The sequence below is a fragment of the Nipponia nippon genome, unplaced genomic scaffold (genome assembly GCF_047370975.1).
Source record: "Nipponia nippon isolate SJK-2023a ecotype South Korea unplaced genomic scaffold, ASM4737097v1 scaffold_25, whole genome shotgun sequence".
In the NCBI taxonomy this organism is placed as follows: Eukaryota; Metazoa; Chordata; class Aves; order Pelecaniformes; family Threskiornithidae; genus Nipponia; species Nipponia nippon.
The window spans coordinates 5,005,708-5,024,682 of record NW_028262342.1 but is presented as its reverse complement, the minus strand read 5'-3'; the positions used below and the strand labels follow the sequence as shown (position 1 = coordinate 5,024,682).

Sequence of the window (18,975 nt, the reverse complement as noted above, 5' to 3'; positions counted from 1 at the left end):
CTCTGGAACTAGATTGCGTGGGGCCCCTGAGCAAGGTAAAATTTGGAGGCATTTTGGATGGAGTTCTGCAACCTACATGGAATATTCCATAGGAAGCATTTGGGAGGGAGCATTTGGCACCAAAGCAGAGGAGGGAGCTGGGCCTCTATCTTTTTGAGGGAGCAGCAAGGTCTGGTTAACTAAGGAGTCTCACATCCTTCTAATTGAGCTGTGCAGTGTCATACCTCGGGTGTGCTTGCCAGAAGAGCAGCATACGGCTCCGCGACTCAGTGGGACAGATGTTCTTAGCTTTTTCTCACTCCTTCAGTCTTTAGATGTGGCCAAGTGCTTGCTCCTTTAGCTCTTTTGTGAGGCTGGCACTAGTCCTCTCAAAGTAGAGCTGTCATCCCAGCCACCTTCCCTGAAGGAAGGAATCGGTTTTGGGGTGCGGGCAGAGGTCGTGTTTTGCAGAGCATCCATGCTGTTGACCATCAGCCTCGCTGTACGCGTGAGTGGAGACTCCAGTTTGAGACAGGCATAAGAGGTCAGAAATGCTGAAAGACATGCAGGTCGTATGTTCGTTAAATTATGCGTATGAGTGGAAAGATTTAAAACTGCTGCTTTCCTGCACAGGCTGTCAGACTGGCAGGGGTAATTGTTTGGCTTAGCCTTATTGCTCTTTATTCGCGCAGCTTTCTTCTCGGAGCATAAGTGTAGTAGGAAAAAGCTACTGGAAATTAGAGTCTAAAATCACTTCTCTGGATGAAAGCCAAAGTCCTAAAAAGCAAATTGGAAACATAAGAAACCTGCGTGCCGCACTCATCTGGAACAATAAACACTTCTTAATGAAACAGATGGAATTTACAAAACCACACTCCCATCCCCTTCGTAAATGGAGGGGGACACCAAAAAACAGCATTATCGGTTTTTCAGTGTTATGAAGAAGCTGGCTCCAGAGGCAAAACAAGCAAGAGGAAAGAAGGAGCCAAAACCAGATAACCATGTGCTTTGGGGAGTCTGGAGCAAGGCAGCTATCACAAGCTGCAAACATGGGCCAGGCTTTTCTCACCCTTGCAGATCTCTTGCTGGTTGCTGAGGGCTGATAACGGGATTCGTGTGAGGCTGACCACAAGCTTACCTGAAACGTGTGATTTGACAGAATTCTGAGCTGTCTGGTTTAGTAATGGAGAAATTAATTACTGGGGGGTCGATCTAGCAGATCGTGTTGCTGATTGCCCTCAGCGCTCGGTCACTTCGTGCTTTGTAACAGATGCAGATGGGGCTCTCGGGGGGTGATGCTTCTGCTCTGCGCTCAGACCGGCTGATGAGACGGTGGTACTGCAGCATCAGCTCGCTCAGATGGATGTACGCTATATATTTTCTCAAGCTCAGCTGCTACCTTGCCTGTCTATGGGCAGACTTGGAGACCTACTTCTTGAGCGTATGCTCTCCCAAGGAATAACTGTAAAAGCTGTGGCTCGTGTTGGGCCTTCCAGTCCTTTTCAGCTGGCTCTTGCACTGTAGAAGCTTCCCGTGATGCAGAGGAGATCTCTGTGTGAAATGGCCTATCTTTCCTTGTCCAGGAAGAGGAACCACAAATCTCTTTCTCCAGGAAAGAACTCGATTTCCATGGACTGCTTGCCTGTGTTAAAGCTCCTTTAAAGTAATTAGAGGCTGAAGTCCACTGGGGCTGTGTCGTTGAGCTCATCTCCATTCCCCTGATTCCTGCCTAGATCTGGGAGCTGGCTTAATATATATTTAGACTCAACCAATGGCAGATTTTTCTAAGGCTTAAAAATAATCCATGTGAATTTCATATTGATTTTCCCGAGTGTCTAAATGCCCATATTGTCCCTCTGTATAATATCAGAGCCCTACAGGGACCCGGATTAGCGGCTGGTGGCAGACACAGCATGGCTGTAGTTCTGTGAGCTTTTCAAGTAGGAGCAGTCAGATTTGGAGCACGTTGTGCAGCTCCGAGCGCGGTGCCGCTCTGCTTGGCGTGCACGGTGCAGCCCAGCTGTGCGGAGCCCGGGGGAGCCGCTTGCTCTCCTGATCGCTGCACAAACCGCAGCAGCGAGGCGCTGAATGTTTTCGTTAGCTTCCATGACGGTTCGATGAATAGCACGGCCTCCCACGGTGCCAGAATCCGGTCTCCTGGGTCAGGTGAACCTCACAGGCAGCAGAAATTTCCTTCTGAATAGATGCTTTATTTCTGAGGCAGCTTGGAATCAGAGGATGTTTCCCTCCCTAAATGCTAATAACAACTCCTGCTTGCCGGCCCAGGAGGTTTAGTTTAGCTGCCTTTAAGAAAGCATACCATAGGCAGATTTTTGTCTGGAACATATCTGATTGCTACGCAGCTTTGAATTTTTTTTTATTTTAATGAGATACTAATTTTGCCATTGCCACTTCCATCTTTTTACACTTGAATTGCTATAGGTGGGTTTATGACTTGGAAAACGTGAATGTGTCCACCACGTAGAGATTAGGTAAATGCTGAAATTGCAACATCCTCATATTATAGGGGTTCCCCTCTGAATCTTACTCCTTTAACCCTCTGCTGCCTTAAGAAGCAACACTTTATCCTCTTCCATGCTCTCGTCATAAGCTGTTTTATGGTAGGTTTAAACTGTTGAATACTTACGTGAGCCCAAGTGTTTAGTGAATTATTGTTTATTCCCTTCTATCTCCTAGAGTGTGAGCCCATAGAAGCAATAGCGAAGTTCGACTACATTGGCAGGACTGCACGAGAGCTGTCCTTTAAAAAAGGAGCTTCTCTCTTACTCTATCAGCGGGCCTCAGATGACTGGTGGGAGGGACGCCACAATGGAATTGACGGCCTTATTCCTCATCAGTATATCGTCGTTCAAGACACGTATGTTACACTTTAAGCCCATCTGCAAGATGGGCTTGCTTAAAACTCAGGTGTGGAATGGAGTGTTTGTGTCAAGATGTTGACACCAGGTGGGGAGAGTTCATCCTTCGACCTCCCCTGCAAGAAGGGAGTCCTCTTGAAACAAGCAGAGCTCCGCAGAGGCGTAGGTGTCCACGTACGTGGAGGCACGATATAAAAATCGTTCTGGTGCTGCCAGCCTGTTAAAGATGCAGAGCTGGGATCTCCAGGTTGCTCACAGAAATCAGGCGCTCTCATTTGAAAGATATGTAATGATTCTTAAGAGAAAGATGCTAGCACAGTGCTGTTGTCCTGTATGTATGTTTACATACAGAGTGCTGTATTTGAAATTCAGTACTGTTGGTCCTGTTTTGGTTGTGATTTCCTTCCCTCCTCCTTCCTAGTGAGGATGGTATCTCTGAAAGATCCAGTCCGAAGTCTGAAATAGAAATAAATTCTGAGCCGCCGGAAGAAAAAGTGACTGCTAGAGCTGGTGCCAGTTGCCCAAGTGGGGGTCACGTCGCAGACATTTACCTTGCAAACATCAACAAGTAAGAACAGCCTTGCATTATTTTACTTAACTGTAAAGATCTTGGTGATGAGTCCAGTAAAATATTTCCTTCCCTGAAAAAGGTTAACTAACGAGCGCTGCCACCATTATTCTCTGCTTCCCCCTCTTCTAACTTGCTCACACTTTGCTGTCTCTCTCTCTGTCACCAGTGTGGCCAGTGCTCATGTAAAATCCCACTGGCTTCTCTTCCCTATCCCCAAGGTGCCATCTCTTCCTGTTTTCCCAAATATGTCCTATTTTATAAGCTAAGCATACAGAGAAAGGGAGGGGAGTAGCGGAGTCAGTTCTTGTAATCGTGCGTTCCCATGGCCTGTTATGTTCTGTGATTTGTTATGTGTCGTTTACATTTAACATGTTTTGTTTTATGGGGTGGGGGACAATTTCTTCAGAAACTAGTGTCACGTTTTGTGCTAAATGACATACCTTAAGCCCCACCATCTGGCATTGCCCGTAACATTCTTCCGTTTCTCCGGCGCTTCTCACCTTAGGTTACTAACCATATGCTTGCAGTGAAACAGCACACCTCCCTGTTGCTCTCACTTTACCTCCTCAACCAGAAATTGTTACTTTAGCCAACGTTCAGCATAATAAAAAACCTGGGAAACTAAGCTAGTAACAGACTAAATTTCCTGATCTGTTATTTAATTATTCTAGAACAGACTTATCCCCCGTATCTTTCTGATTATTTCCTTAGTATTTAAAAAAAACACCTCTCTCTATTGTGCAGTGAAGGTATTAATATGATAATTACATAGTTTTATGGGATATTTTTAACCTTCAGTTAATTTAACAGAATGTAGTCTATAAAGGCATTAACAGGAATGCATCCTTTTTAAAGGTTTGGACCTGCTCATGTCCTACACAGAGCCTGGTCCTTAGTTTACGGGAGTCGGCAGAGCTCCATTGGTGTCAGTGAAGCTATGTTAATCTGCATCAGCTTGGGATCTGGGCTTTCTTTGATGATACTTACTGTATGAGCCAATGAAGTATGCCGTTCTGCCAGTTAGGGAAAGATTTGTAGAACAAACAGAGCTATGTTGGAGCTTCACCATCTGCTGGTTTTGCTAGTGTTGTATGAAGTGTTTTCAAGAAGCCTGGGTAATGTCCACTCCAGTTTTTTTCCCTTTACTAGGGAAACTGATATTTAGCAACAGTAGCATAAGACTCATTTTGTTGTTTTTTCTTTAGGAATGAATCTTCTGACCTATGTGTGAACAGACTTGGGCAAAATTAAATCAGATGGTTTCGCAATGACAGTTGTGCCACCCACTGAATTATTATTTGGATGCCAAAATCCTACTGGAGTTAACACTTTCTTGCAGTTATTCATGGGGCTGGTGCTATACGTAAATGGATCCTTCCCTGTATAATGGATGCCAAGCTTCAGACCTATGGCATAAAGTATTCTGCTACATTGGCCTTCATATGATTTGAATGGAATCGTGCTGTCAGACCGCATGGTGCTGGGGTAGAAACTAAATTCTTTGGACCAGCTCATCCATTTGACATCATCTTTTGTTATATCTGTAGCCCGACATAGATAATGCCTCATGGTCCTGCTAAAGCAATGAAAAAGAAACATCTGTTACCACCAGCAAACATTGGAAATGATCATTAACCCCAACCGATGGGGTTCTTTGCTTGCCAATCTCTGAAAATAATAACTTGATGCCTTGGGCCAGGAGCTTAGTAGACTTATACTGTGTCCTCCAGTCAAAAATTGTAGCTCTGCTCTTCTAATGTAATAAAAACACATCATCAAAACCTGTTGATGGCACAGAGGGTTTTTTTTATTCAAATATAAATTCTTTTCTTCTTGACCAAGTTAATTACGTTCCATCCAAGTTTTCTGGTTTTGCTATGAATGTGCACAGCTGCCAGAAACTCAGTCTTGTTGTTAGAAGTGTTAAACTGCAATGGTTTACAATTTTACTGTTTCATAATGACTCCTAAAATCCTGGGTGTATTTGTAATCTGGGTGTCTTTATGTCTCTTCCCATTGTCCTCTGTGTTGTTTTGGGGGGATGTCTTCAAATTACAGCCCGTTCTGTGTACCTGATTGTATTGACTTGTTTTGCTTTTGTGACTGAAGGCAAAGAAAGAAACCAGAGTCAGGCAGCATCAGAAGAGCCTTCCGTCAAAGTGACAGCCATGGACTAGGTAGTTCAATGGCAGAACCAGCCTCCCCAGGAGCCATAGCCGGTTCCAGACCCTCATCTCAGCCCATTATGAGCCAAAGTCTTCCCAAGGAGGTTCCAGATAAATGCTCCATCAGTGGCCACGGCAGCCTCAATTCTATCAGCCGACACTCGTCTCTGAAGAACAGGATAGACAGCCCGCAGATCCGGAAAACTGTGACAGCAGGGAGGTCCAAGAGCTTCAACAACCATCGGCCTATGGACCCTGAAGTTATCGCACAGGTGAATAGGAGGGCTTTGCCTTAAAGATTTGTTTTGAAAACTGAAAGGATGTGGGATACAATGAGATGCTTTAACGCGAAGTCTGATTTAATCTCGTATCCGTTCCCTTCTCGCAGTGCAGTATTAACTTACTCCACAGCTTGAGTCTAGTCTTTCAACCTCACTTTGTGTAAGTCACTGAGGCTGCTTTCATGAGTGAAGATAAACACTCAGGTCCTTCCTCCATAAAAACTTGGCCCTGTTCATTATTCAGAATTTAGTTTCAACAATAAAAACGTCCATTTCAGAAAGTTACACAGATTCCAAAGCTGTCAGCAAAAAATTAAACAATCATAACCTCAAGACATGAGAAAAGTAAAGTATTTAGTGTCAATTTAACATTCTCCTGTCAGTTGTGCAAACTTGCCTGTGGTTAGACATTGGAAGCATATGGAGCAGTACAGTCAAAATAAAAGCAGGCTGCTGAGTTGTACCATGCTCACAGTGGCATCTTTATATGCTTTACAGGGTTCAGTGTGTGATTAGAAACCAACTTTGAACATAATACTGCTAGTTTTCATTAGTTAGTTATTTAGACAAGTGCCTTGAAATGAGGGCAGGCTACCGATGCGTACGCAGCTGTGTTTTAACTTTGCAAAGAGCTCTGCATTTGGGACTGACTCCACACACTGACCAGACAAGGAAACCATCTTCTCAAGTGCCCTCTGCGCAGCTTAAAGGGGAAGATGCTCTTAGTATTTTTCTTCATCTTTGCTCATTTTGACACAGGCTGGTTTATTACAGATTCTTCATCTCTGTGCATATTCTCTGCATCTCTATACGCAGGGGTCTGCCCCGTCCCTGTGTCTGGGACCGTAAGCTGCCGCAGCAGTGCCTGTTGTTAACAGAAACACAAGTGGTGTCTCTGCATCTGTGCATCTGTGGTTTCACAAGTGGAAGAGAAAACAATTGGAAGTCAGACTTAGATTTGAACAAGTGACAGCTACTAAAGGGGTGAATGATGTAAATGTTAGAGATTTCCCTCTTCCATGCAGGATCTTCCCTTTCTCCCGCTCCAAGCTGTTAGATGTGCCTGCACATGCACGTCGCCTATACCAACTGTTTTCAGTATGCGATGGATCTATCTAAAGCCAAGGAATGCTTGGGTCTCCGATTACAAAGCCAGCCCTGGGAGACCTGACTTCTCTGCCTGGTTCAGGAGTTTGTAGGTTTCTAAAGATCTGGGGGAAGTTACGTGAAAATTAAACATCATTCTTATTGACAAAACGGCAATGTCAAGTAATAAATAAGGTCCAAATGAAAATCTGATACATGCTCTGATGGAAAATTGTGCTTTGCCGTTATGAATATCTTTAGCCAATTTATTCCCATGGAATTATAATATACAGCTCTTGTTGTCTTCGTATTTCATTGTCCTTCCAAAGCTTTGGTTGACATAAATCACTTTCTTTGTTTTTTCAATTAAGCTCTAATTGAAGTTGTTCTGTCTCCTCCTCCTGCGAGAACGTTAACTCCATAGTTTTCACTGGAGAAGAGTCTGGGAAGAAAAAGAAAAGAGGAGGGCGAAAAAAAGAAAAGGCGGGGAGGGGGGGAAGCTGTGTTAAATTAGAGTTTCTCTTTGCCCTGTAGTATCTGTTTGAACACCATCTAAGAATCATCACGCATTTTGCATATTTTCCCTAACTTCGTAAGTAAAATCTGCCTGGCCTCAAGATAGACTGGAGTGTCGGATTACTGTCTCTGGTTTCTTCCACCATTCCTGACTGATTTACCTTCCCCACCCCCTGAAAAACCTCTAAGGAAGCTAAAAAGCTGTAGCCAAACTGTGAGTCACAGAAAGGCTGCGCTCCTCTGCTCTCTGGTGAATTCTGCGCACCAGTGGGCTCCGCAGTGCGGGCTGCAGCAAACATGTAGGTCCTGCTACAGCTGAGAACACAAAAAGCCCCGTTTTTCTCTCAAAGTTCTCTTTATGTTTATTTGTTAATAACTGTAATATTTTATAAGAGGAAGGAGAAGTGCCAACTTGAATTTCTATACACGTTTCTGATATCTTCTGTGTTTTCTAAAACATTAAAATTTTGAGTCCCATGTAATACCCTTCTGGGAAGGGAAGGCAACTCGGACAGCAGGAAAACCAGTGAGGCAGCAAGAACACACAGGGATTTCAGCATTCGGTGTGTGGCCTGTCAGCCAGTGTCCAAATCATCACTCCTTTCTTCAAGAATTTACTCTCCTGAGTCTCACGTGCCAAATAAAGTACAAGAAGGGATCCTAATACTTTGGGTTGCATGCTTTTCTGTTCGTTGCTGCGTTTTGGGATTGTACTCATCTTTGAAGTCCAAGCAGCGTCAGGACCAGTAAAGGACCAGACTAGCATCGACAAAGCGCTAGCAATTATTTTGCTCCCTGTTGATGGAAAATATTACTGCTTATTGGCTTCAGTATGTAACACTGTGTAGTTTGGCATGGGTTTCACTTTGACACCTAAAGGTCCTTGACCCGCCAGTTGATTCAAGCGTTGGTGTTTACAGGCTGAAAACAAATATGTTGTTCTCAAAGACTGACTTTTATCTCTGTATTTATGTGTCTGGGTTCTGTTACTCACTCAGTTTCTCTTTTGTGTTTGCAGGATATTGAAGCTACTATGAACTCTGCTCTGAATGAGCTGCGGGAGCTGGAAAGGCAAAGCAGCGTAAAGCACACGCCAGATGTTGTCCTCGACACCCTGGAGCCTTTGAAGACGTCTCCAGTGGTGGCCCCCACCTCGGAACCTTCCAGCCCTCTGCACACGCAGATCCTCAAGGACACTGAACCCGCTTTCCAGCGCAGCGCTAGCACAGCCGGCGACATACCCTGCACCTTCAGGCCAGTGAAGTCGGTCAAAATGGCCACCCAGGTGAAACCTCCGGCAACTCGGCCGAAGCCTACAGTTTTCCCCAAAACAAACACCACGAGCCCCGGCGTTGCCTCCTCTGCATCTCAGCAGCCTACTGACAAGTCCTGTACTGTCTGATAAACTTGATGCTGCTCTGTGGATATAACTGTATTGTTTCAGATGAAGAGATTCTGTTAAAGACATTAAAATTGCTATTTAACTAATTTTTTTGAACTTCTGCTGAAGGTTAGTTGTGAACTGCTACTTACTGCTGGGAGCAATTCCTGGGAGTAAACTAAGTAGTAACAACCTCGTCCCATGTACCCGCATCAGTGATGTTCGTAAGGCGAAACAGTTCATGCCACGCTTAGGAAATCCAATATCGGGTCACTGTGAAGCTGAGGACGAAAACACACAAAAAGCGATGAGGTGGATCTTGGTTTCTAGTTGATGCCTTGTTCAAGTCTTTGGCCACTGAAGGAAATATTTAGTGGCATCATGTTTTGAATACTGGTGTAGTGACTTATATATTCTGTGTTTCATTTATCACAGGGAAACAATAGGATAGATTTTAGTCTCTTGCATGTTTTGGTGCCACTGGTTACGTGGAGCTTGGACATGCCTGTTTCTTGTGCATTATTATTATTATTACGTCGCCCGCTGGTGCCACGGTGGTTAAGGGTCTGTCTCGACTTCCATCGCATCCTCTGGTTTTGTTTGTTTGCTCCCCCGTTCCTCCCCCCGGGGCCAAAGCTCTTGGCCATCCAGCCTCATCCTTTAGTCGACACTTGTCATGAAAAATAGTTTACTCTGGAACACTCTTAGATTTTGTGGAGTTATACGTAATATGTGTCTGTGCAAATATAAACAAACATGTTCCTGAGGTTTAGGAGCATAAGAAAGAGCCCAGTTGTTGCTTATGGACAATCTAGCTGTTTACCCCTTTGCTCTCCCATATTGAAAAACAGCTTTATTGTTTTTCAGTGTAATTTTCAGCCCGTAGGCTATGATGTGGTGTGTGGTCTCGGGAGACTGAATGTAAAAACAAGTTGACTTTTGAAAACTAAGCGTACTCTGATGGGAGTTCATTTACTAACGCACACATCCTTGTTTTGATCATATATCAAGATGGATCCTTACCAAAACCCCAGTTACAAGCACTGTAAAAACTTCAGTCAGAAGTTCTCAAGCTTTGTATCTTCTCCCTCCTTCTGGTTGCAAATGCTGTGGCTGAGACCGCTGTGGACTGCTTTAGGGATCTCCGCTCTTATAGAGCGGTGTAGGAAACGCTGCTGGGGACGGCGACGTGACAGCATGCAGCTTCTGGAGTGGCTTCCCTGCGCGTTCGCTGGTAGACTGGCATGCCTCCATAGGACTCCGCAGACATGTGAATGAATTCTTAGTATTTGTATTTATATGGTAGGCAGCAAATGCTTCAGCCGCTAGCAGGCTGCATGAACTCTTTTGTACTCTACTGAGAATTTTCCACGACGCTAACATTTATTTAATTTAAAAAAAAAAAAAAAAGGCATGTGCCACTTACAACGGTAAAGAAGATTTCACAGTCCTGCAAGAGAGGAGACTCTGGCTGACCCTCAGTTCACCTTGTTCCCAGACTTTTCTGGGATTTAAAAAAAAGCTGCATATCTTAGGTTTTCATCAAATAAATTCAGGCAAGGACAAGATAAGAAAAGTCATTTTCCTCTTCCGTTTAGCTGAGTTTCTTTTAAATTGGTGAGTTTCTCACACTTAACTTCCTTGTGACTGCGACGTCGTTTTAATTGGCACTTAGTAATTAAAAAAAGAAACAAAACGTACATTTCTAAGACCAGTTTCTTCAGTGTATTTTTCTGATTCATTTAGGATCTTTCTCAGAGAAACGCACAGGGTTTTACTCTGTCCCTGTCCGTCCCCACACGCACGCCCCCCATCTCTCCAGATGTGATATATCCGTACTAATGATGGTTTTTGAAAAGACCAACTTTCTCTGTGTCCTAAATTAAGAACATAGGAAAACTGGGGAACACCGGGAAGATTTCAGTGGGAACGCTCCTGTTACTTGTTTCTCCTTAGCTGATCTGTAGCAGCAGTTGCCCTGGGGAAGCACCGCGGTACGTGCGTGACTGTCACTGAACCTCACCCCGTTCCTCTCGCAGGGGAAGATCCCCAACAGTGCGACCAGCGACCTTTGCTCTCAGGTTCTGATGGACTTCTACCACCAAGGAATCACTTGTTCTTTTGGGGAAAAATAGAATTAAACTTGTAATTTTTTGCTCAGGCAGAAGTTTCTGGCATTTACTTTAAGTAGCGAGTTTTTGGTTTTGTTTTCTTTTTGGTCATGAACGACCAAAGTTAATCTGTGTCAAGAGCAGGATCTCTGTAAATTTACTTTGACTCATTTGTAATGCCTTATTTTCTTTATATTTTTATGCCTAGCATTCATGTTTCTAAGAATTAAGTGTCCAGCCACGCACAGCACATTTGGAGGAGATGCTCTTTTCTATCTTCGAGGTCTGAAATATAAATGGAAATTAAGAGTTAAAAAGGACTTCAGGTTACTGTAACAGCAACTGTCTGTATATGAGTTACTGTGCTTATCTCTAGCATCCACAGCTCTGGGACAATCCTACTGTCAAGGGGAATACGCTTAGCAGGATAACCTGTATATTGAGCAACTCAACTGGAATTTTGGTGTGCACTGTGATTGACACTTACACTTACAGCAAGCAATATGGCAGGCTGAAGATCGTCCTTCCTCTTCCACGTGCTCTGGGTCTGGCCAGCCAGCAGAAAACTCGCACACGCGCACACACGGGAGAATAAAAAAAAACAAGCAAAGGAAACTTTTAGCTTGTCTGCTTCACTCTGTGAACATACAAGGCTGAGAGAACATTTGCTACAAGTGTTTTATGACCAGTCGTTGCAGGAGAGGTGGGAAGGAGAAACTGGAAATGTCGGCACCGCTCCCTGCAAAACCAGTGGGCATCTTGTAGAGGAGACCAGTGTAGAGTGGACAGTACGACACAGTGGTTTGCTTGGGGAGGTATCAATGTTACTTCATATCTTCATATTCAGAAGAAATATTAGCTCTTCCATGGAAATTCTTTCATGACTTTTATGTAATGTTTGTGTCAAATATAAAGACAAGAAGTGTTTGATAACTGGAATAACGTATGTCTGTTTGATAGTGCTTTGTATGAACAAAGGATTCTTGTTCATCAGATGTTGGATTGAAATAATCCAAAGCAAAACTTTTAAAATAAAATACGATTTTAGGTGATCAATCTTAATAGTTTCTGAAGCTCTAACCTTTTTATGTTTTATTTCCCTAGTTGGGAATTGAGCAGTGTGCTTTAATGATCGCTAAATTTCTGCCTCTCTAAGGTAATCCAAAGGCTCGCAGTTTATAACTTGTAAATTTGTTCTTCATGTCAAAGCAGTGGGACATGATCAAACTCTCTCATTTTATCTGTACTGGCTATTTTGTTGCAATGAAAGTGATTAAATAATTAGAGTGCACTGTGACAGCAGAAAAAAATTGTTGTATATGTATGTATTTTGATACCTGTTCAAAAAGAGTCTTTGGGTTTCCTGTGATGAATACCTCATATGTTGGGTTTGGGGAGTTTTTGTTAAATTTTTTTTACTTTTTTTTTTTTTTAAGGCAAGATTGTTCTTGCACAAAAGTAGGTTAAGATAACCAAGTTCTCATAAATTTATTTACCGAATCAAAACACTTCAGAGTTTGGCAAGAAATTCCATCTGTTACAGTTCCCCACCTTGCACTTGGTACAGGGCGAGCGGTCGCTCGGCTGCTCGCCTGCGCGCTTGCAAGAGCTCTGGCAATATTGAGACAAAAGAGGTCGTTGCAGATGGAGTTTGCTGCCTTATTTCTCTTATTCTGTGTGTCAAAACCTCAAATTCGGTTGAACATTGTATAGGTTTGGGGATTTGTTAAGCATTTGAGAGATGTTCTTCAATAGAAATAAATGTCTCTAGTTAGCACTTCAGATCCTTCACGTACGTGTACCAGGTAGACTGGACCGCTCTGTCGCCTGAGGATATACGTATTGAGGGAACCCTTAAAGGAGACCATGCTCTCAGCAGGGCGTAGTTTGCTGGTAAGGCAACGGTAATGATGGAAAAATGCCCATCGAGACAATTTGATGGACTCGGTAAGAGGCTGAGCTGCCTGGTCCCTCTCCAGCACATCAGTGAGCACGGCTCGAGGTTGGGCACGAGCTCAAGGTTGGGCACGGGAGCAGCCTCTGCCCCTCACCCCTCCGCGTGGAAGCGTGGGGTGCTGGTTTAGGGGCCAGGTCAGGGATCCTTCTTGGCGGGATCAAGCCCTGGCTGTACGGGGAGGTGCTGCGAAGTATAACTACATTTAGTCACTGGCCTACGAACCGCAAGCTAGGAAAACTGCTTTTTAAAAAAAAAACAAACAAAAAAAAAAAGAAAAACAAAATTAAAAGGAAAACAGAAGGCTTTGGGCACTCCCATCACTAATGAGCCTGTCCAGAACAGAAAATGAGTTTAACAAGCTGGAGGTTTATTTATTTTGAGATTTTTAGTTTTCACAAAAATAATGAGCCTTTTTGTGGCTTATCTGGCCTTGGCTAACGTCCCACAAATACAGTTATAGACATAAAGCTGTTTCTTTAGCGGACCGGTAGCACTAGAGGCCTTCGCGGAAGGGAGCGATGTTCTCTCGTGGGTGAACGCCGTTCCCTGCAGGATGCTTCCAGCCTCCGGGTCTGGGAAAACGCCCAGCACTTACTGGCCCTCTGGACTGAACTTTGGGGTTTGAGCTTACGTATCGCTTTCGAAGATAACCGTCTCTCTGGACCAGCTTTCTGCTTGTCTCTGTCTGTGTGCAACAACCTGGTACTTGAAAAAAAAAAAAACAAACTTGACCCACTGCTTTGTGCCCACCGAGGCTCTGACGGGGCCGGGGTGGTCCGGCGGCGCGCACAAGCGGTGGTGGCCGCGGGAGCGGTTGTAGTCGCTCACCTCTGCCTCTGCTGACCCCCCGCCAGAAGGCAGATGCGTTATTTTCCAGGCTTGGTTCTAGGAGTCTATTTTGGTGGATCTAGAGATGCCAAAACAGCACTTCGAGGCCTGGAAAATGTAAGATTTTTTTTTTCTCCTGTTATATTTTGTGCTTCCTATAACATAGTTTGAGATGAGAGGTTGTTGTTTTTCAACGATGGGCCAAAAAGAGGTGAAGGCGGAGAGGGAGGGCAGCTCCCTACTGTACTAATACTTGATATACCAAGCTTCGTACAGGGTAAATATTTAGCAGTTTGCAATGGAAATAATAGATGGACCCTTCCTTTTACAGGCACTGTAGTAACCTTAGCTCTGAAGCGGACTTCACCAGCCTTTCTCTCCAGGCAGAGTCCTGTAATTTGAATAACCGGAGTCCAATGGGATTGGACTCGTGAGTGTGCCAAACTGCTGAAGCAATACTTGTGAGCAGCAGGTTCTTCAAAAGACCAGCTCTATGTAGCCAAAATGGGGCAATTATTGAAAACCATCTCTGACGCATTTTAAAGGATGGCAGTGATGTCATGGTTCTGCTGTAATGTAGGAAAGTTCGGTCGCAAGGTCTAGAAATCTTTGTTTTCTCTGTTGGTCTGAAACCTCAGGCCTGCAATAGCGGGCTCGGGCTCGGGCTCGTGCGGTGCGTTGGGGTTGGGGCTTTTGTTAACAGCAGTTGTTTAATGGTGGGATGGAATGTTCTTGCTAAAATAGTTTCCATTGTTTCGTGTCTTCTACACCAATATATATATGGTGTATATATTAAACTGTGTAAAATTGTACTTTGTATATAGAACTCTGTACAATATGGAGGTACATCCTTTTTTTCCTTTTGGTACAGTATTGTACAGTACTAGGAGTACGTGTGTTGGAAATGTTACATCCATACTGGGGCAACGAAATGTATCCATTGTCATTAGCGATAGTTTTGGAGAAATAAATGTTTTGGGTATGGTGGAAATACTGACCTGTGGACCCCGGCACGTGATGTACGGAGCGAGTGCGTCTGCGCGAGCCAGCGTGCGGGTCTGCGAGCGCGGGTGCCTGTGGCTGAAGGAGAGGGGGGTGAGCATCACCTGCGGGTGCCTTCCTCGGCAGGCGGCGCCGACTTTGGGGGAATCCTTGGGATTTTGCTTTGAATGGCGACTGGCACCGGTAAGTAGGTGAGGAAGAATCTGCAGGGTGCAGAAGTACACGGTGTTATTGATAGGCATGGGGATGCTTGGTTGCAGTGGGGAAGGAGCGTTGTCCACAGCACGGCGATAAGGGGGATCCAAAGAAGAAGAGCCTGGACTGGGGTGCTGGAACAGCCCCAGCCGCGGGCAGAGCCCCGCGTCTCCCCACCCCGGGCTCGCACACACCTACCAGTAATAACGGGATTCAGTGGAGCATAAACTTCCCTTGCAATGACCTGATTTAAAAATGCTTAATCTTCATCATTTTCCTGGAGAGGCCGGGCCTCCAACTGTCCCTGGGAAAGAGGATTTAGGATTGAGATTATGGATTGGATCATTGTTGTTATTATTACTGGCTTTCCCCCATCTCAGTTTTTCAATATGCCTTTTTCAGAGCACGGTGGGGAAATGGTGTCAGGGTTTTGTCATTTTGGATTCTCTTTGTTTAGGTTTCAAGGAATTAATTACTGACAGGGAGGTTTGATGTTTAACTGAGCCGTTTTGTGCTATGCTGGGAGCCAAGGGGGACAACCGAGCCCACTGTCCTGGGGGTGGGCTCCTGCGGGGCCGGAGCATCCCTGCGCTCCCCGGGACCAGGGCGAGGAGGCGGCTGGGGCAGCCGCTGCCCCCGTGCCCATGTCTCCGCTTAGGGCAGCTGCTGTAGGGGTTTGGGAGCTGGAAAGCCGGGATGCTTTTACTCATTAGTTCAGGAGCTCAAACCACAGCTGCTAAATGGCAATGCCTTAAAGCGGGGTGGGCACCTGCAGTGGGCCAGGCAGCAACTGCTCTGCCATACCTGCCTCTCGGGTCTCAAATCTCTGCTGCAGAAGCTTTGCTGAAAAAAAAGCAGTTTTCTGTAGAGTGCAGGTCTACTTTGCAGCGAGGTGGGACAGACCTGTGCCTCTAATACACAAAGTAATTTTTTTTTTATCTGGGGACTGCAGTTTGAGGCCATCATGGTGCCTTTGCCACCCCAGTGCCCCAGCGCCTGGTCCCACTGCAAGGCAGCTGGCAGGGGTTTAGCAAACTGCCCCCATCTGTAGCCCAGACCCTGAAACCAGACCATGGCTTGCGCAGCCAAGCACCCACCTCGGATGGCCCAAGGGCGCCTGCGCTGCCCGCCGGGGCTCTGCCTCCTCCAGGATGGGCCACAGAGGCCGGGCGAGCCAGGAGCCCTCCTCAGTAAACCGACAGCCGGGGTGAATCCTCCTTCCCTTCCGTAGGAGTGGCTCCTCAATTAGTCTCCATTGATTTCTGGGGGACGCAGGTGGCTTCTGCCATGTTGGTAGTTGGATTTTTTTTAAAAGCATGAAATAGGAGTCGAAAGGTAACGGGGTGACACGGATAACAAATGATTTTTGATTTTCCGTTGGTCGCTGCTGTCCAGCGGCGCAGAGGAGGACGCTGCAAGTAATCCCTTAAACCCTTCTGATGGCAGCATTTCTTCCAAACCGCGGAGAGGTCTGACCCTCCCCTCACAAACCTCTTCTTATGTTGGTTTTTATCCGATAAAGAAACGCAGTGGTGTGATGGGAGGATTTGGGTGCTTGTGAAGGGGCGGTGAGAGAGGAAGGGTGATGCTCCGGGCAGGACCATGGGATCTGGTGGGGAAGAGATGGGACACGCGGCGAGGCCGCACCTGGGTCCTGCTTTGCTCTGCTCTGCTGGGCTAAACCGTGCTGCAGGCAAAGGCAAAGCCGGGTGTGCAGCCTTGCACGCAGCCGGGCGTGCAACCGGGCGTGCAACGGGGCGTGCAGCGGGTGCCCCCGCGCCGGCCGGCCCTGGGCTGCTCTCGGCGCTGGTCTCTGGCGGACGTGTCCCACGCCAGCGTGCGCCGAGCAGCGGGTTTGCCACAGGGACGGCGTGGGGACAGCGCCGGGGCCGTGGGCTTCCCCTGCCCCTCGCTGCGCCCCCGTTTTCTCTCCCAAGCCCCCAAGCACAAGGTGCCTGCTGCAGGCAGAGCACGCTGCTTGGCCTTTATTTTTTAGGCTTTGCTGCCACCAGCTGGAACGATTATTTTTATCACAAACTTGGTTTCAAGGCCGTGATTTTGCTCTCCCAGGGTTTATCCCCCGTGGGCACACCACGGCCCCGGGGTCTCGCTGTGTCTCTGGTGCCCGCTGTGATTTGCCGCTTTCTGACCGGGGATGTGAACAGTCTGAGCAGCTCAGGTGGGACTTGGGTGTCAGCCTTGAGACGAGGAGGATAAAATCTGCTGGGGGGCAACCAGGGAAAGGAAATACGCTATAAAATTCAAAAGGATAGCAAAAGAAGGGATAAGCCAGGCTCTGTTACAGGGCAAAACCTGGCAGGTGAGTGCCTGGGGTTGGACTGGGATCTCCCACCGAGGCCGGACCTGACTGTGCAACCAGCCAGGAGAGCTGCTGGGGTAACTGGGATGTCCTGGAGTCCCTGGGCTCCAAGGGCTGGCACCATCAAGGCGTGTTGGTTCCCCTTTCGGGCACGCCTATGGAGAACTGTGTGAAAAGACTTGCAGCACAACCCAAAAATAATCTTCTCTGGGTGTTATAAAATATTTATTTATTTCCTTCCTGTCTGTCTTTACCCCTCAGCAGCCCAAATCTGCTCACCCATCAGTGAAAGCTGAAACAACGTGTACAGGTCAGGAGACTCAGAAAACGCCCCGAGTCTGGGTTTTCTGCCTTTAAAGAAGTCTTTGTTTCAGTTTCTCTTCGCAGCAGAGCGCTGAACCGCAGGACGGGCCCCTTCCCTCTCCCGGCCCCGGACGGGCTCCTCGCGCTCCCAGCGCTCCTGCGCAGGAGCTGAATTTGCAGCGTGGGTGCAGGGGTGAGCGCGGGCTGCACCATGCGCCGTCGCACCCGCGGCAGCTCCCTGCCTTCCAGCAGCTCGAGAAGAAAATCAGCTGGAATTTCCCTCCAGAGGTTTTGTTCATCCCTCTTCCTTGTGCTAACTGCTCTTACCTACAGTTTCAGTGGTGGCCTGAGATAAGAAATGAGCTGCATTTCTTTTCTGCGTGGGGAAAGGCTTCTGAAGCATCCCCAGCTCAAATCGACGACCTTTTTGTCTGTGAGTGTGGGATACCACGCAGCAGGCCCGCCGGCACGGACCCACGCTGCCTCCGCAGCCTGCACCCGCAGCGTGACCCTGGCCAGCGCTGGTGGATTGATGGTCCCCGTTGGAGGGGGACAAGCCCAGGCTGAAGGAGGCAGTTACCACATGCAAAGAATATAAGGCTGGAAATGACTTCAAGAAGCCACCCCGTCCCTTTCTCTTCCTGTTAGCTGAGCTGCAGCAAAATGACTTTAATCAAAGTGATTTAAAGTTTCGCTTGGTTATACGCACGTCACTCCGCTTCCGCAGCTGCAGACTATCATGAACTCTGCTACCCAGTGCCAGCCTGAGACACCCCTTCGATAAGCTCAGGGCAAGGGCCAGCCCGTGCCCCACAGTTCGTCAGCTCAGCAGCTCTCCGGCGGGTTTCTCAAGCAGACTCGCACGTGGCTGGGAAGTGAAGCTCAGCAGTAATTAGCAAACGAGTTAGGTGCAGAGTTTGTGTGCAGACTGGTGATGTGTTGTATCAGTTTTTGGATGCACCACATGCTGATGTAGTCGCATACCTTTGCAGGCTTCATTTTGTGAAGACAGGGCCTTCATCCACGCCAGCCCAAAATAATTCCTGCCAGTGAGACCCTGGCTGCTGGTGCTGAGGCTGGGCAAGGCGAGGCGTGGGCGTCGCTGAGCCAGAAAGCGAGCAGGAAGCGCGAGCAGCCCCGCTCTGCCCTGCGCAGGCAGCAAGGGTGTGCTCTGAGCGCCTGGCATCCCACCCTGCCCTGCATCCCGCATCCCACCCTGCCCTGCATCCCGCCCTGCATCCCGCATCCCACCCTGCACCCTGCCCTGCATCCCACGTTCCGCCCTGCACCCTGCCCTGCATCCCAGCTGCCAGCTGCAGGCCGGCGCTGTGAACCCCTGCCTGCTCTCCCTGCTGCCTCTCGCCCTGGCAGGGCCGGGTGCCGAGGATTTGGGGCTGGTTC

The 18,975-nt window shown here is 47.1% G+C and overlaps 1 protein-coding gene across 2 annotated transcripts in view; it reads left to right on the top strand.

Moving 5' to 3' along the window:
- SRGAP2 (SLIT-ROBO Rho GTPase activating protein 2) overlaps nt 1-14,751 on the top strand; it is a 112,889-nt gene extending 98,138 nt beyond the window's left edge. For both annotated transcript variants that reach the window (XM_087761828.1, XM_087761827.1), the window contains exons 20-23: nt 2,677-2,857; nt 3,280-3,426; nt 5,539-5,866; nt 8,496-14,751. In XM_087761828.1, the coding sequence (XP_087617954.1) occupies nt 2,677-2,857; nt 3,280-3,426; nt 5,539-5,866; nt 8,496-8,879 (1,040 nt within the window). In that variant the 3' untranslated portion in view covers nt 8,880-14,751. The remainder of the gene's footprint in view (nt 1-2,676; nt 2,858-3,279; nt 3,427-5,538; nt 5,867-8,495) is intronic.
- Nucleotides 14,752-18,975: the final 4,224 nt, after the last annotated feature.